General features: G+C 42.6%; 2 protein-coding genes across 2 annotated transcripts in view; both read right to left on the reverse strand.

The window, feature by feature from the left end:
- DRC1 (dynein regulatory complex subunit 1) overlaps positions 1-6,380 on the reverse strand; it is a 31,046-nt gene extending 24,666 nt beyond the window's left edge. Inside the window, exon 1 of the mRNA XM_037528359.2 lies at positions 6,151-6,380. Within this exon, the coding sequence (XP_037384256.1) occupies positions 6,151-6,305 (155 nt within the window). The 5' untranslated portion in view covers positions 6,306-6,380. The remainder of the gene's footprint in view (positions 1-6,150) is intronic.
- A 4,394-nt stretch (positions 6,381-10,774) lies between these two features.
- SELENOI (selenoprotein I) overlaps positions 10,775-18,143 on the reverse strand; it is a 43,855-nt gene continuing 36,486 nt past the window's right edge. Inside the window, exon 10 of the mRNA XM_037528368.2 lies at positions 10,775-17,444. Within this exon, the coding sequence (XP_037384265.1) occupies positions 17,346-17,444 (99 nt within the window). The 3' untranslated portion in view covers positions 10,775-17,345. The remainder of the gene's footprint in view (positions 17,445-18,143) is intronic.

The raw sequence follows: 18,143 nt of genomic DNA on the forward strand, positions 1-18,143 counted from the left end.
AGCTATCCACAGCCACTGCAGCACGAGTTCCATCCCTGGCCGGCCAGGGAGCAACCCACATGGCGCAGCAGATCTCTCCTGACTCGCCCACTGCTCCCCTCAGCAGTGTACTTCGGTCATTCTGCCTGTTCTGTTCCCCACTCTGTCTCCGGTGAATCTTTTCACCCCCTGCACCTCTGGCCTGTACCCCAGTTCTTGTATGTATACATAAATAATCTTTAAAAAAATCAATAAAGAACAAAATATCAAACAGAACAACTGGCTAAGGGGATGAACATTTTTCAGAAGAAATACAAAAATGCCAAAGAGACATTTGGAAATATATTCAAGTTCACACAGAACCTGAGAAATGAAGCTGAAAACTCTGTGAGGTAACATCACCCTCCTATCAGAGACACAAAAAACTGGTAACAGATGTGAGTGGAGGGTGTGCATGCCCAGCTATTCATACCCATCAGTGGGAGTGTGAGGTAAGAAAGGAAACCTGACAAGATATATCAACAACTTAAATGTGCCTTTCCTTTTACCCAACATTCAGGAATGTTCTACAGAAAGCTTTCACAAGTACACAAAGAAATAAGTGCAACACAGGCCTCCCGGGTGGTGCAGGGATTAAGCATAGCACTATGAAGCTATCCCTGAGCACGTGGGGCAGCAGACCTCTCCTGCCTCACCCACTGCTCCCCTCAGCAGTGTATTTCAGTCAGTCTGCCTGGTCTGCTCCCCACTCTGTCTCTGGTGAATCCTCTCACCACCATCACCCCCTACAGCTCTGTCCTGTCCCCCTGTTCTTGTATGCGTAAACAAATAATCTCAAAAAAAAAAAAAGTGCAACAATGATTGCTATAGCACTAACTATACCAGCAAGAACATGGAAACAATCTATACAAATATTAATAGCTGCCTGTTAAATAACCAGAAGGTAGCAGTACAAGAAAATATTTTGCAACCCATGAAAAGAATAAAGTGGTATCTACTAGCGAGAAAGATGTCAAAATATTTGAGTAAAAGGAGGCAGCTGTAAAACAATATGCAAAGTAGAATGTAAATTTTCTGCTAAAAATAGTCTTATCTACACACAAGGAAATTTGGGGATGGATTTATGACAAACAGGTAATAGTTTTTAAGGAAACGAAACTTCATCGAGGATTGATATTCTCTACATTTTTGTTGCGCATGAATTTTACAAATAGTGTGTGTGTGTGTGTGTGTGTGTGTGTGTGAATCAGAAAATAAGAGTACAGAGAGGATTATAACATTCCAGATGGCGGGCCTCTTCGGAGCAGGCGCTGGGGAATGAACACCCCCCTCCCCCACTTGCATCCTCATCATGGAGGCCTGTCTACTCTCTGGCACAGACTGAGGGTTCCCAGTGCTGCCTCAGGGAAACTGAAACCCCCCACCTCATGACTTTCTCCACAGCGAAACAAGCAGATCCCTGTATCTCATTCTTTCTAGACTTTCTCTGGCACTCCACCCCCACTCCCTGCTCAAAGTTCAGCGGGGCCACAGCGGGGCCACCGTGTTCGGCCACAAGTGAGACTTGGAATTGTGATCAGCCCACTCCCTCCCTAAGCCCGGCCCTTTCCTCTAGTCGTCATGCTCACTTCCCGGTTCTTCTCGCACTTACTCTTTGCTTTCACTAAAAATACAAATTGTCCATCTACTATGTCTTCAGAGGTTGCCAGGCTAATGCTGTTTATTATTGCCCGCAATGCACTCCCTCTGCTGACCTGCTAAGCCCACCTAGAGCCCCCCGATTAATTACCAATTTTATCTAAACAGCCCCTTCTAGTTGCTTCCTGGAGCAAAGATCAGTGCTTCAGATGGAAAAATAACTGTGCTGCAGGTTCTAATTGTTTCCGTTTCAGCTTGCATCACATCGCCGCCTTTCATCTGTCATCTTTGACCGCCTCGTCCCGCACCGTTCGACAAGAGCCACTACCCAAATGTGCCCGGCTGGAATTGGGATGTGCTGAGTGTAAAATACGTGCTAGATGGATTTTGAAGACCTTCAAGCCACTCCCCCCATGTGAAACAGCTCATTAACATGATGTATAGAGGTCTCATGTTGAAATACCGTTGATACACTGGATTCAACAAAAGAAATTGTAAAATTTATTTTACTTTTTTTTAAACATGGCTCTTAGAAAATGTTAAATTGCCTATGTGGCTCACATTATTTCCATTACTCTGCACTGACCTAGCACATTCTCCCAAGGGAGACACACACATATACACACACACACACACACACACACACACACCCCTTTCCTCAGGTTTGACTGAATTCCTCTTTTGAGAAATTGCTTCCCCACGGCTGCCACACCAGGGGCCTCAAGCGGAGCTGCATCTCCCCAACCCCCCTCCCCACCCATCAAAGTCTTTTCTCAGGATTTAAAACCTTGGGCACCTTGGACTCCGCCTGACTGTCTGGGTGGGCTGAGAGCTCTAGGTGGGCCATCATCTCCCGCAGGATGTGGCTTCTACTTTTCAGTGTTGTAATTTGTTTTCTTAATAAAAGCAAAGAGAAGGTGCAAGAAGAATAGGGACATGAGCGTAATGACAAATAGCAAACCAGAAGTCATTCTGTTTATTAAATCTTTGTGAGGGGCAGGTTTCTCGCTCCCGTCTGGAAGCTTGTAGGACCCTTCTCTCTGTGCTCTGGGACTGGGTCTTCACTCAGGCCATTGCTGACCATTTCCAGGCAGGTGGTCCTCGCCATTCGGGAAACACATGATCTTCAGTCCTGAGAAATGGTCTTCAACCTCCTCCCTTCTGTTTACTGTCTTTTTTTTTTTTTTTTAAGATTTACTTATGCATACAAGAGCTGGGGTGTAGGCCAGAGGTGCAGGGGGTGGTGAGAGGATTCACCAGACACAGAGTGGGGAGCAGAACAGGTGGATCTACTGAAATACACTGCAGGGGAGCAGTGGGTGAGACAGGAGAGTCTGCTGCACCATGTGGGTAGCTCCCTGGCCAGGGTCTGCTGCAGTGGCTGAGGAGAGCTTCATAGTCCTGAGACTTAACCCCTTGCGCCACCAGGGAGGCCCCTTTGTTTAGTGTCTTGTGGATCTAGAAAAGGGATCTTCCAGACTAGTCCTTGAATTTTTACAAACTCTTTTCTGGCCTAATTTCTATTGTTTTCTTTTCTCTCCTCTAGGCGATTCCATCAACCCTTCTGTTGTTTATCATTTCTATCATATTTTTAATTGCTAACAGTCCTATTAGGTTCTCTAAACACTCCTTTTTATAGTATCTTTTCTGTCTTATGGATGAAGTATCTCTTATTGCTAGAAAGATCTTAATAATCTTTTTATTATATTAGTGTTGTCTTTTCTTGCTACATAGTCTCAACTTCTTAAATTGCTTTTTCTGTTTGGTCATTCTGTCATCTCCCTTTCATGATAAAGACTGTCTTCAGACCTCTAGAAATCCTGACAAGAGCAAATGGCTGAGGGTGGCAGTGAATGCAAGGGTGTGGTTAACAACTGGGAGTTTCTGTGGGGGGGATCCCCCTGAATTGTGTGGTGGGCAAACCCAGATGCCAGGTCTTCTTTTGGCTCTGCAGGTTCTGCAGAGATTCGTCCAGTCTCCTGCAGTGTGAAGGTGAAGGTGGAAGGGCCAGCACTCCAGGGCCGGGGACTCAGCAGGTGTGCATGTGTTCAGGGAACACCCTTGCTTCAGGTACCGTGTCACTGTCTCACGCCTGCCCAGCAGGCCCCAAACCATAGATCCTCCACTTTACTTTCTCCAAACCTTCTGCGTCTTTTGTGCAAAGTGAGTCATGGGTTCTCTTATTTCTTCTTTTCCTCTTTCCCAGAGTAATTTAATCATCCCCATGGTTTTAAATATAACCATAATGCTGCTGACTCTTTACACTGATATCTCTAATCCACAATTCTCATCTGAATTTAAGATCCATATCCAGCTGCCTAATGGGCATCTCCATTTTAATGTCTTACAAAACCCAATTTCACTTAATTTTCCCAGAACCAAATTTTTCATTTTCAACTCTTGCCTCTCTACGCCCACCTCACTGCCTTAACCATCTCAATAAAAGGCACTGCCATCTCTCCAGCTGTCCAAGTCATTCTTGTTTTCCCCACCTTTTACCAGCATATCCATCAATCAGTCAATTTCAAGTCTAAACTGTCTGGAGTACAACTGCTTTTTCTCCAAATCCACCACTGACTAATCCAAACCAACCTCATCTCTCACCTCAGGTGAGAGTTCTTGCATCTTTCCCTGATACAAGTGCTTCCTGATTAGTCTCCTCACTGTCACCCTGGCTCCTCCAGACCAGTGCCCAAAGAGCAACCAGACTCAACTAAATGGTACAAAACAGGTCAAGTCACTCCCGAGGCTAGCCCTTATAGCGCTTTCTCATTGCACCTACAGGACACTGCACATCTGTCAACAACCTGGCCACTGTCTGCAGCGTCACGCTTCTCGTCATCCTCTGCACAGCTCACCGGACTCCACCAGACAGGGCTGGTCTCATTCCTACAGCAAAGAGCCTCCCTTCTACCTCCAGGCCTTTGAATATGCTGTGCCATTTTGACCATAGTCTTTATCCATTCTTTTTTTTTTTTTTCTGGATTTTAAAATAAACTTAAAAATAAAAAGAGGGCCTGAAAACATCAGCAGTTGCCTGAGGACAGTGGGAGGGACAAACTCCAATGGGGAAGCAATGGGGTGATAGAACTGCTCTATATTGATCGGTTACACAACCAACAGACTGGACACTAAAAGATGACTTTACTGGATGCAAGTTCTAATTCAGTTTTGCTTATTTTTTTTAAGAGCTAAAAGATAAGAGCTGAAAATTTACCCTGTGGGGGGTTGGGGGGTATGAGCTTATGGACAATAAGCTTGTGGACAATAAAAGCTATTACACTGAACATGCAGAAAGGAATAGTACAATGTAAGACAGCTTCAGTACACAAGGTGTTTTTAAAAAATATGCTTGTGCATAAGTAATATTTCTTTTTTGCACTTAATAAATTGCCTTGAAGTTTTTCTCTGGGAAGTGTTAGAAATGCTTGTTTTTAAATTTCTCAAACATCTCAGGTAGGAAGCAAGACATTAGAACAAGAGAGAGCGTCAAAACACTCCACAAATCATTTTACTTTAAAAATATGTACCACTCTCTAATAGAGAAGGCAATTATTTCATTACAATAGAAGATTCCTGAGGGCAGAGACAATCTTTGTCTTATTTGGCATCACATCCCCAGCACAACGCCAAGGTCAGAGGGGCAGCCGAAGGGCTTAACTCACAAAGGCTTTCGAAGATGGTTAATAGATTATGACATTGCTCACGGCAAAGCGGAGCTGCAGCCAGCATGCCTAGAACTCACACAGGCTGGCCAGAGAAAACAGCAAGAGAAAAACACCAGCCTGGGAGTGGGCGTTCTGACAGAAAGCCACCATCCCTTGCCCAGTGCCTGAACTAAGCCAGTTTCCAGACTCAGAATCAAGTGACTCACGAGGTGGCAGGTCCCTGCGACATCATGGTGCATGCGCTGCCTCACTGACCCCGTCCTTGCCAAGGGGCCTGTGGTCACTGGCTCCCGGGCTGGACTCAGGAGCTGAGGAAGGGGAGATGCCCAGACACCGAGGACCATCACATCCTTCCCCCAGCAGCAGAGGGCAGACAGGGGCCCAGGCCTGCTGACAGGGGGGCCACTGGGTCCACGGACTCAGCCAGTGGCCCTGGTCTGACCCTGAAAGTGGAATCTGGATTAACATATGGCAAGTTGAGAGACTCCCGCATCACGGTGGGGAAGACCTGGCACCATGGTGGACACTGGAGTGGCCCCTTGCAGAGGCCACTGAGGCCAGCAGAAGTGACAGCTGAAGGCCACTAAATGAATGGCGAGGAGGGAGGGAGGGAGCGAGGAAGGAAAACATTTTCTCGGTAAAAACGAAAAGATTATTTCCATCTTTGACTTTACTGTTGCTGAATGTTCTACTGTCCCATACTTTGCTTGAAACTTCTGGAAGGAATGTTCACTACCTCAGCCCCCTCACACCGGGGCTCGCTGGCCCTGGTCGCAGGGACCGTCACCCTCGGGAGCCCTCCTCCTCAGCCGCCTCGCCCCGCCCGACGCCCCCTCCTCTGGCCGGGCCGGGGTCCCCAGCTCACCGCCGCCGGGCGTCCAGGCGCGCCGCGATGCGGAGGCGCCGGGCCTGGATCCGCTCCTGCGGGTTGTCAGAGTTTATGGAGGGCCCGAGGATCGGGGTGGACACGTGCTCCTCCTGCTTCTCGTCCAGGACGCCCAAGGGCCCCGACGGATTCATGGCAGAGGCCTGACGCTCCGAGGCTGACCCCGCAGACCGACTGGGGTCCGTTGCTAGCAACAAGCCGTTGCCAGGGAGTAGCGGTCACCTGAGCAGCAGCCGGCGCCGCCGCGAGGCTCGGCCCCGCCCCCCGGGCCTGGGCTCGACTCCCCCCTCAGGCACTGCCGACTGGGGGGGCCGGACTAGGACCCCATGAAGCCCCAAGATGAAAGAAGTGCGCCACGTTGTGGCTCATGGCTTTCCGACCCTGGTGATTAATTCATCATTCATTGAGCAAGTGACTAGTCCTTAAAATGATACCCATGAAGTGACCAGCTCCCCCCAGGCGCTGTGCGGCGGGCCGCGACCTTCCCTCTTGGAGGGGACGGGATAGGTACGCTCTGAGCCTGTTGCTTCTTTGGAAAGCTTTTGCTTCCATTTGTCATTCGCTCATTTTTGAGGTCCTACTCTGTGGACGGCCCCCTATGCGTCCAGATAGTGAACCTGCCCTGCTGTTGATGGAATTATGTCCAGCAGGTGGATGTTGTCGCCTGCAGCAGAAACCTAGGCAATCCCGCCACCCCCACCTGCAACAAGTGCTTAGAGAAAGAGCAAAGGAAGAGCGGAGGAAAAAGCGGCAGGCGAGTGGGAAGGCCTGAAAATTAAGAGAACAGAAGCACAAACTCTCAAAGAAACACTGTGCCTTGAAAAGGAACTCTTTCGGGCCTCCTTGGTGGCGCAGGCGGTTGAGCGCAGCGCTGTGAAGCTGTCCGCAGCCCCTGCAGCGCAAGTTCAATCCCCAGCCGGCCAGAAAGCAACCCACACGGCAAGCAGACCTCTCCGGTTGTGCCCGCTGCTCCCCTCAGCAGTGTATTTCCGTCCTTCTGCCTGTTCTGTTCCCCGCTCTGTCTCTGGTGAATCCTCTCACCCTCCCACGCATCTGGCCTGTACCCTGGCTCTTGTACAAATAAAATAAATCTTTTTTTTTTAAAAAAAAAAAAAGGATCTCTTTCCTGAGTTTTTTTGGTTTGTTTGTTTTTGGTATCTGTCAACAACAACAAAAGTTCATGTTGAATCACCTTACATCCCTTAAAAAACAGAAACAAAAAAAACCCACGGAGACCATTTGCCAGGGTCTTGTCCCACTGGCCTGTGAGAAACTTGGACAGGGCACTGGAGGAGTAAGAAAATGCAGGCCCTGGATCTGCCCTGCAACCTTGGTTAAGCCACAACTTCTTGAGGATGATTTTTTTTCAGCTGTTATGTGATGCTATTTCAAATCACAGGCAAATTGTGAAGATAAAAAAGACAAGTCCCTTATGAATACGACATACCCAGAGGCAAATGGAGTTGTTTTTTCAAACTCATTTTACCAAGTCTGAAATTTAGGAGTGCCACAATCGTGGAACCACCAACAGCAGAACAGCTGCCTGCATCCTTGTCTTCCATCCAGCCTGGACAGGGGGTAGGGCTTTTGCTCCTGGGCTTCAGGGACCTCTGTCAAATCTCTCTCCTTTAGTTGTAACCTCAAGCATTAAGCTTCCCTAGGGGACATGGAATCAGAGAAGGTGTAGTTCTGACCACGAACTCTTCCAGATTCTGGCTCACATTTCCAGCCATTGTGAGAAGAGAAACGCATACAAGTGTGTGCCTCCTATGGCTGGGAGTAGGCTGCCAGAAGTCAGTGGGAATCAGCTGTTGCACAAGAGATGGGTGGGAGAGCAAAGGGACCGTAAAAATCCAGGAAAGGCGATCAAAGAGGTGGGCTAATGCTGTTCCCAGATACCATGGTTCTGGGCAGTGTTTGTGGTAAGGAATATGGCTCCTTTTTTCACTGTGTGATTGCTCACAGCTTTTCAGCCTTATACAGTTCTTAGCCTCTGCTCCATACCTGGGCATCTTAAAAAAAGAGAAAAGAAAAAAGCTCGGTGTCCTTTGGTGCTGGCAGGAGAGTCCAACCATGTGCTGAGAGTACCTCATCCCAGATGCCATCCCCATCCCTGGCCACTCTAAAAGCCCAAAGTCAGTCTCCTTTCTGGGTCTCACCAGCCATTTTCCAGCCACTGGCCTGCCTCATCACAACCAGTCTCTGTTTCTAAGTAATAAATCTTTCGCAGGCATGAAAAAGAACTCACTCAATGCTGGAAAGTCACCTTTTTACAATGATTTCCCAGTATCTATTAATGGTTTAAATGAGCATGTTCATGGACTAGACAAATCTACTTAAAAGAATTATCCTAGAGAGAGACAACAGGTCTAGATTGTAGCTCTGTGAAACTGTAGCTCTGGGTCAAAATTTCATCAGTTTATTTCAAGTGCCAAACACAATACCCGATATTTATCAACAAATATTTTTTAAGTTATTTATAATATTAAAAAAGTGGATCTAGTGAAGCCACTAGGAATGAATGTGTAATGTGGAAAATCATCTAAGATAAACGACATGAGGAAAGGAAGATGCAGCCAAAATATAGAGCATGACCCCAGATTTATCTAAAATATAGGCAGTATGTATTATTCACAAGAAAAACAGGGGGGCCTCCCTGGTGGCGCAAGGGATTAAGCACCATACTATAAAGCAATCCACAGCCTCTGCAGCCGGCCATGGAGAAACCCACATGGCGCAGCAGACCTCTCCTGACTCGCCCGCTGCTCCCCTCAGCAGTGTGCTTCGATCAGTCTGCCTGTTCTGTTCCCCATTCTGTCTCTGGTGAATCCTCTCACCCCCCACATCTCTGGCCTGTACCCCTGCTCTTGTATGCATAAATAAATCTTAAAAAAAAAAGAAAGAAAGAAAAACAGGGGATGAACACCAGCAGTGGATACCTCTGGGGATTGGGTCTATGGGTGATTTTTTATTCTCTGTTCTATAAAAAAGTTTACAAAAAAAACAAATCACCTTTGATGTAATAAAAAGGTTATTTTTTTTTTTTTTTTTGAAGAGTGGTACTAGGAGACCCTATGAAAGAGACGGTGGCAGGCAAGAGCAGGGCTGTCACATATGAGAGAGAGCTGGGGAAGGATGTAGGTGTCCACCTTGATGACCACCGGTCTCCAGAGTCTGGTCCTCAGCTGTAGGAAGTACTCCGTAAGCTGATCGCCTTTTGAGAACTGACACGAATGGACTCTCAAGAGGGAAGCATGCAGAGAACACACTAATTTTAGGTAGAAACTCCAATTGTCACACAGGGCTTGTATGTGTATGACTTGTGACCTGCACATCTCTGTGGCTGACCTATAAAGAGGATCAAACTATGATTGGGAAGTTTCTAGATGGGGTATGATTGACTATAATGCATCCAGAGGCCCACATCAGGTATAATTTGCCACAAAAACTAGCTAAGTTGAGTCCTTGGGTTATGGCACCCCTGTAACTGGGCAAAGTTAGGGTGTTAAATGCAAACTTTCTAGTTAGATAAGGCTTCCTTTGCTATGCTACAATCTGGCCATCTACCTTCAGCTACAGTTTTTTCCAGAAAAAGAATGACAAAGTGATTAGGTTTTAACATATTGAGTCAAATCACATCATTTCTACATCCACAAAGTGGGTACAGCAAATCACCTGGCCTGAAGTTTGCAGATCCATCAAACATTTAGGCAATTTCTTGGTTTATTCCCATCATCTTCTAATTTGGATGAATTCTACTTAAGAGTCTCAGAAGGCAATCTTACATTTCATTTCTACTTAGCACTGGAGCAGCCTCACCATCACCTTCATGCCTATAAAAAGTACAAGGGAAGAGCAGAGGAGAGTGGAGGATGAGCAGGTCATGTGGCTTAGGAAAAGTTTAGAGGTAAAAAATATAGAACTCAGTATTCGTAGAAACTGAGCACCTACTTCGACCACTCCCTGTGCAACGTACTCTACATGCATTATTCATAATAGAACAAGTACCTGGCGGTAATACTATTAATTCCATTTTACTGATGAGGGAACTGAGGGTTAGAGAAACAAGCAGCTTATCCTGGGTCAAAGCTTGCACAAATGAACATGACTAAGCAACAAGCATTGCATTAAAAGCTTGGGAAGACTGGAGAAATTTTGAAAGGAAGGAAAAATGTAAGAAACAGATAAAACAATGAGTTTTAATGAGAGCTTGTATGTAAACCATAGTTTGGGTGGTCTAAGTATGGGCTTCCTGGGATTTTGTGGAATCAGCCTGGAAAATTAACACCATACATTAACTTTCTTTGTATGGGGAAATAACTTCTGAATAAAACCACAACCACACCTGCCAAAGTCCTCTCTCTGCCGAGGACTTTCTGAAATAAGTCACAGGTTATAGCACCTAGGGCCCAGCAGCTGATCCTTCTGAACAACAACAACAACAACAAAAAAAAAAACTCATGTTTTGTTCCAAAATAACCAGCAACCCTGAGACAAGCGGCTGGTCATTTTCTCCCCATAGCTCCCTCCCCTTTTTCATCTGCCAAGGAAAAACAAAGAAGACAAACTGAAAACAATTAAAAGGATTTAAAAATTACTCTTTACTTTTATTACAATAAATATTTATCAATAATAGAATTAAACAATTTTAAATTAAAACCTACTGTATTACTTTTGGGTTTCACAGCAGCAGAAATAAACATAAATCCAGTTGAAAGGACAAGGCTTCCAGAATCCAGTGGCAAGAAACAGTCAGGTCTTGATTATCTGAGTTGGCAAAGGGGAACAGTAATACCAACGAGGCAAAAAGGGACAGTGGAATGCATAGTGTGCTCTATTTGCACATCAAACTGTCTACAACTTGACACATCCCAGTGAAGGAATTTAAGCAAGTTGTGAAGCCGGTTTCTGCAAGTCAGGTTGTTTCCTCTGCCCCACAAGGCTAGGAACACAACTGGCTCTCAGAGTTGCCTTCTGGCCAGAATGGGCCCCATCGTCCATTAGACCCAGAAACCTCAACCCTGGTGGAAGCAGCCATCTTTCTCAAAAGCTTAGTTTTTGGCTCACACAATCCCTGATAAAAGGGAAATAGAAAGTTACAGATTTCTTCAGGACTGAGATAAACTGGAAGTAGGAGAGAGAGTGGCACCAGCGGAGGAAGAGGTTTCAGAGTTAGGGGCTACATGCAGATTAAGTCAATATGAAGAAACAGTCTAATGAGGCCTTACCACTTTGCTGATAATCAAGAGTAGACTGCATGTATATATGAATATATCATACATATATATGCAAAGAGGATATATGTATACATATTAAAGATATATATATACACACACCACACAAAACCAGATTAAATAATACATTATTTACTATGATCTCAGCAAGTCCTAGACAGACCCAATTACTAGTATGTTCAATTAAGCTACTTGACAGGGAAAATAAGATTTTTGTGCTCCTCTTTTTCTTCCTCTCTAATATATTCTACTTTAGTAAACGTATTCCAGCTGCTCAAGTGGTGGTGTTTCTAGATACCTGAGAAGGGATGAAATCCTTTTGTTTCAGAATTCTAGAGCGAGCAAACTGCAACAGGGCCAAGCTGAACAACCCAATAACTGATCCGCCATGATTCCTGCCACCTATATTTAGTCTCAGGGCATTAAACTTCACTCAGAAAAGAATCAATTCTTTTTCTACAACTGGCTACAAATTTCATCTATTATGTTAGATGGGAGGGGGAGGGGAGAAAGTGGGCACAGGGAGTTTATACATCCAGCAATTATTTACTACCTTTCCCTTTACCCAGAGAAAGAACTATTTTTTAAAAATAGCTTGAAAAAAATTGAAATTTGGGGTTTAATACTGAATTTGGCTTTCTTGGCACATTCCAGAATGAGTAAGTCACTACATGTAGCTGGGTCTTTGTCTTCTGAATGGCTGCTCTAATGGGATCTAAATAAAACACATACAAATAAGTTAATATTACAGGTAGCCTTAGTAGTTATTAAATTCAAAGGCTGATAATTGAATGATATCAGTGATTCAAAGAAATTTATAATGCGGCACTCACAGATCTTGCAAAATTAAAAGACTCCTCCCATAACCTGCTTAGTAAGATCAAGTACTGACTAAGTGTGTTCCTGATCAAGAATTTACTCCTTAGAGATTAAAAAGTGCTTGTCAAGAAAATTAGAATCTAGAATTCATGGTAAATTATGTTTTAATGAAAAACTAAAATCGATTCTAATTTTGACTGTTACCCACAGAAATTGCTCAAGAGAAGAAATTAGACAAAGAGCCAGAAGGCACTGAGTGTGTCTCCAAAGCCATCTGATGTCAGTGTTGCAGGGATTCTATGTACAGTACACTTGATGTGCTTTAAAAACAGCATCACTCTGACTTAGCCCAGCTCTCAAATAATGAGTGTTACAAATAAGACAACATGAATGGGGCCTCCCTGGTGGTGCAAGGGCTTAAGCACCGCACTATGAAGCAATCCACACCCTCTGCAGCACAAGTTAGATCCCCGGCCAGGGAGCAACCCACATGGCGCAGCAGACCTCTCCTGTCTCACTGGCTGTACCCCTCCACAGTGTATTTCAGTCCATCTGCCTGTACTGTTCCCCACTCTGTCTCTGGTGGGTCCCCTCACCCCCCACATCACTGGCCTGTACCCCAGCTCTTATATGCATTAATAATCTTAAAAAAAAAAAAAAAGACAACATGAATGGCCTGTGGAAGAACAAACAGTGATTCTGCTATGTCCAAATGGACCTTCCTACAGAGTCAAGCCCTTGTTGAACTATTCTAAAATCACTTTCCAGTTCTGGGATCCCAGCCTTTTTGACCAAGTGTTTTATATCCACCTCTCTCTGGTCACCTGTGAGAGGGCTATAAATAACAGATCTTCTGCTACCCTAAATATTAACTCAGTTCGATTACTATCCCTTGCATATTTTCTATTAAATAGCAAAGCAAATTAACTAGCATGCAGTTTAAAAGGTTACATTTCTTTTATATTCCAGAAACACTGGAGATGACTTAGTCAATTAAACCACTTCCCATAGCTCCAAGTAAGGAAGAAGCAAACCTACTGCCCCTTTCTCTGGAAAACTTAGACAACTGTGATTTCCCAATACCCTAAAATAATTGCCCACCATTTGTACCACTGTCAAAGAGGAAAAGTAAAATATGCAAATCACATGGATTACATCATCAATAAAGGAAAATCAGAAATTTACTTGTTTCCTAAAATGTACAGAGCATCACTTTCAACATTCACAATGATGAACTTAATACCATTTTACTGTTAAAACTGTCACTTTAAATGCACATGTTAATGTGCTTCAAATGCAGCATACTAATTTAAATTCTTCCTGGAAGGTTCAAGTACTGGCAGTAAGTTCCTCACCCACAGGGTGTTCAGGAAAGGGCATGCTACCTTACAAAGATACCTCATAGGACAAAGAAAACTCTAGACTGATTTCACAAATTTCTTAGAGTACTTGGTCGAGTCTAGAACTGAGGTCAAGATAAAGGCTACTCTCATTCAACACAGGAATCAACACAAAGGTTTCTTTATCTGTCTTTGGCTTATGTGGGGACCCAAAGTCAGAAATTCTAGTCTACCCAGTTTTACCTTTGTTCTCTCTGGCATATTCCCAGTCCTGGACTAGGCAAGAGATCTGAGGCCATTGAGGTTATTCAAACGTGGAAATATCTAAGAGCCACAAAGCTAGGGGGCTAGCTCTGTCCTAGGTGGCGGCTAGTTAAAAGAAAACCCTGGTGAAGAGGAAAAGTTACAAAAAGGCTTCTAGTTGAAATATAAAGGGAAAAAGAAGACTTTAAGTCAAATACCTTCCAGTTATCTTTTCATTCTTATGTTATAGAATCAAAGTTTACTCTGGAAAGAAAAAGTATAATCCAAATACTTCTGACTGACTGTGAAATAAACTAATTCTTTGAAAAATGAACACTTAGACCTTCAAATTCACAGGACACTGAGTACTAAGGGGAGTGCCTCTTCCCTTTAAAGTGGATACTATGCCTATTTTTTTTTCTTTGCATACTCCCCATTGCCCAAGCTCTAGGCCATCATCAATACTCTTTTGGTATCTATTTAGAATGTGGGCAACTCTAGGCATCTACTCTTCCTCCCCATAACTATTACACTAAATGATTTGTCAGTAGTAGTACTAAAACATTCTAGACCATTATCAACAATTAATTTCTTTTTAAAATTAAAATTAAAAGTATTTTAATCATGATATTATTAAAATGTCAAGGAAAACTATCTCGTTTTTTAGTTGGAAGTTACTGTCTTAACCTGAAAACTAAAACCCATAGACTACACCTATTCTGCACTAGCGGAAGAATGACAATTCTAATTGTGATCATTTAAAACTGCAGTGCACTAAGAACATAATTATTATTATTAAAGAATCATAAAAGGCAGAATTTAACACACTCTATACAGGTATTTTTAGAGTTTTCTATCCCATGCTACCCTTGAATATAGGGAAATTATTTTCTGACAAGCAAGAAAGGACGTTTTTCATACCATAACCTGAAAAGAAGCTTCTCACAGGTCTAGGTAACTTTGGTCAGCAGAAACACAAAGCAAACCTCTGGCCTGACTAAGGCACGCTATTCTGAAATGTACAGAAAATATGTGTGCTGCTCCCCAAAACGCAGCTCAGTTTATGCAAGGAAAAAGGCTGGGGTGTGACCTCACCCCAAAACATCATGCATAAGCCTAAAATACCTTTTTTATTTTGGAAATATTATGGTAAGTGGCATGACATGAACCCACAGAGCTACTTGGAACCAAGTCCTGCTTCGGCTGCTTTATCCCCACACAACAAAGAGGGCTTTCACGATGCATTTGAGATGGCAGCCAACCCAGGAAACAGTGGGCAGTGCACTAACAGAGTCCAATAGTATTCAAAAACAGTTAATTGCTCAGTTTTACTTTTATCTGGTTTCATCTAATGATGTCAATAAAACTGAGTATGGCATAATTCTTTACCACCATAAGGAAATATGTTACAAAGCATAGGCACAAAACAATTTTCAAATAAACTTGATGCAACAGAGAGAGAACAGAAACACACTCTGAGGTAAAATAGCCCCAAAATTATAGGATGTGACAGTATGTCCCAAAAGGGTATTTTTTAACTATACTGTACAAGGTGAAGAAAGCCTGTGGTCCAAATTTGTCATTTTATAAATATTTATCAGTTATTTTCTTATATAATACAAATTAATCTCATTCTTGTATACAAGGTTGACAAAACAATAAAATAATTAGCTTAGAAATCTTAAAACAAAACTTTGCTCCCACCCAAATTAACATTTCATCCAGTTCAGTTTTACAAGTGATGCAGAACAAGGTATACAAAAAATAGTTACCATGACTTAGCTGGTTCATTCTCTGACTTCCATGATGGTAATTTATTAACAAACATGGAATGACCCATATTTTCCTCATATCAACTTCTCATCTATTTTCAGTGCTTATTTTTGCCTTAGAGAAAGTCACCAAACATACCTCAATCATACAAACAACTTTATAAAATGAGTATAGAACCGTAAGTCAGCTCCTGGATTCCTCATTCCTAGTAACATGAATGACAATGATTAGAATTTACAAATTTAAAAACTGAAGTTTCAATTACAGTTATTTTTACAAAGCAGCAAACTGAATGAAATTCAACAAAGAAATACATTATAATTAAATTTAACGGTTGTCACATTCATAGATAAATAATAGCTATGAATTTAATTACATATCAACACAGTGGTGCCTATTTTATCCAAGTGCAATCTGTCCAAAATAAAAGGGTTTAAGATACACTCTTCATTCAAGCACAAACTTCATTCAGTGGAAAATAAAGAGAATCAGCAAGTAAATTTCACCACCACCAAACTAAATGGAGACAAAGGAAAAAAAAGAAATAGAAATATCCGGTGAGATGTATAAAAACAATCACATGAAAGCCAAAGGGGTATTTGTCAGTAAACCTCAGATTTTACTCCAAGTTATCAAAGGGAGTACAGACTCAGTAAGGCATATGTAGCAAAAATGTTCTTCAAAGTGGGGAAGTGGACAAGCCAGGGAAAGAGAATTTCTCTCTACTTCTTTGTCCTATATAGAATAAAAAACATAGCATTCCCTCTTCCACAGAAAGAGATAAAGGGGGGAGAAGGGAGGAAGGAAGGAAGGATAAACTGAATTAGAAAACTAATTTTGTAGAGAGTTTCACAGTAGTAATTCCATAACAAGGTTCATGAAATTCCTAACTCCCAAGTGAATTAGTCTTTAAGGAGGTTTATCTGCATTCTTCACAAGTAACTATTAAAGAATTGGGACTATTACACGCATTCATATAATCGTAGTTCACAGGCACCAAATCTTAACAACTTGCATCTGAGAGGGAAAAAAAATGCCACATTAAAACAATGAAACAGGCCAACAGGTAAGCTACAATTACAATCCATTCTCTACTAATTCTCAATATAATGTTTCCTTTAAAAGAAAATTAAACGATTTATCAAGATCTGTTCCATAACAGAGAGAGCCAGAATACTAGAGAATCTAAATATATATATATATTAGCTCTCTTAGTATGTGAAGACAAAAGGCATTTCCATGGGAAAGAGAAACCAGTATTTGGCAACTGTTTATTGTTCTATGATCATTTGGCATCTCTTGCTGAAGGTGACTTGCTCTTACCGCTTCCCTAGATTATATATGGGCTACAGAGCGCTTCCACAGCTAAAGACCTACTACTAAGTACCTGATATGAAAACTTATTGCAGTTTCTAAATGTTATCAGCGTTCACAAACCAATTTTGGGGTTTTAAAAACAAAAACAAGGTGTCTTTAACTCTGTATGAACCAAAATATTATGGACGCATGAAGCTAAAATCACTAGAACCTTTATCTGGTCCACATTATGCTTAACTAAAATGTCACAAAGTCTTATAAAAATTAAAATAAAATAGACTGGAGTTAGTAGGTCCAAAATTCCCCAAGTTCAGATCAAAAGTATCATCCTTGCTGTCCGAGTACCACATACACTGAGTTCCCATGTCTGTCAAGCAGATCAGTTTAGTTCAATGGTGATGGATGAAATATTTACAAGCATCTTATTTACAGTACTTCTTTCTGCAGATTACATGCCGATATTCTTTTCTTCCATTCCTAGTCAATCTGAGTTAGGCTTCCTCAATGAGAAGGGGTAAATCTGAAAATGGTTGCTAAGCTGTTTTACCTGTAAAAAAACAGAACATGAGAAAACAATAAATATGCATCTTAAAAAAAAAAAAAAACAGCACACAGTTCACTCTCTGGAGACAATTTACATGCATGCAAAAAATCATCAGAAATAATAAAGATGTTTTTCTGAATTAGGGTAGCTGGAGAGCTAGATGGCTAAAAGGGAACACTAGACCTATGCAAGGAGAGTCAGGACTTAAAACTGGGTCTGCGGGCCTCCCTGGTGGCGCAAGGGGTTAAGCACCGCACTATGAAGTAATTTGCAGCCTCTGAAGCAAAAGATCGATCCCCGGCTGGCCAGGGAGCAACCCACATGGCGCAGCAGACCTCTCCTGACTTGCCCACTGCTCCCCTCAGCAGTATACTTTGGTCAATCTGCCTGTTCTGTTTCCCACCCTGTTTCTAGTGAATCCTCTCATCCCTCCTGTAATCCCCCACATCTCTGGCCTGTACCCCAGCTCTTGTATGCATAAATAAATCTTAAAAAAACAAAACAAAATTGGGTCTGCCTAACTCAAAACCTAGTCTGGCCAGAGACCTCCAGGCCATGCAGATTTACATATGAAATCTGAAAGATTTAGGGTAAAGTTGACTTATAATATCTAATAAATCAAATATATATAGAGAGAGTTACTCAACATTCAACTCTTTGTAAAGATTTATTTTAAGTATGCATATAAGAGTTGGGTGTAGG

This window comes from Talpa occidentalis, unplaced genomic scaffold (assembly GCF_014898055.3).
Source record: "Talpa occidentalis isolate TD23 unplaced genomic scaffold, MPIMG_talOcc4v2.1 talOcc4.5, whole genome shotgun sequence".
NCBI lineage: Eukaryota > Metazoa > Chordata > Mammalia > Eulipotyphla > Talpidae > Talpa > Talpa occidentalis.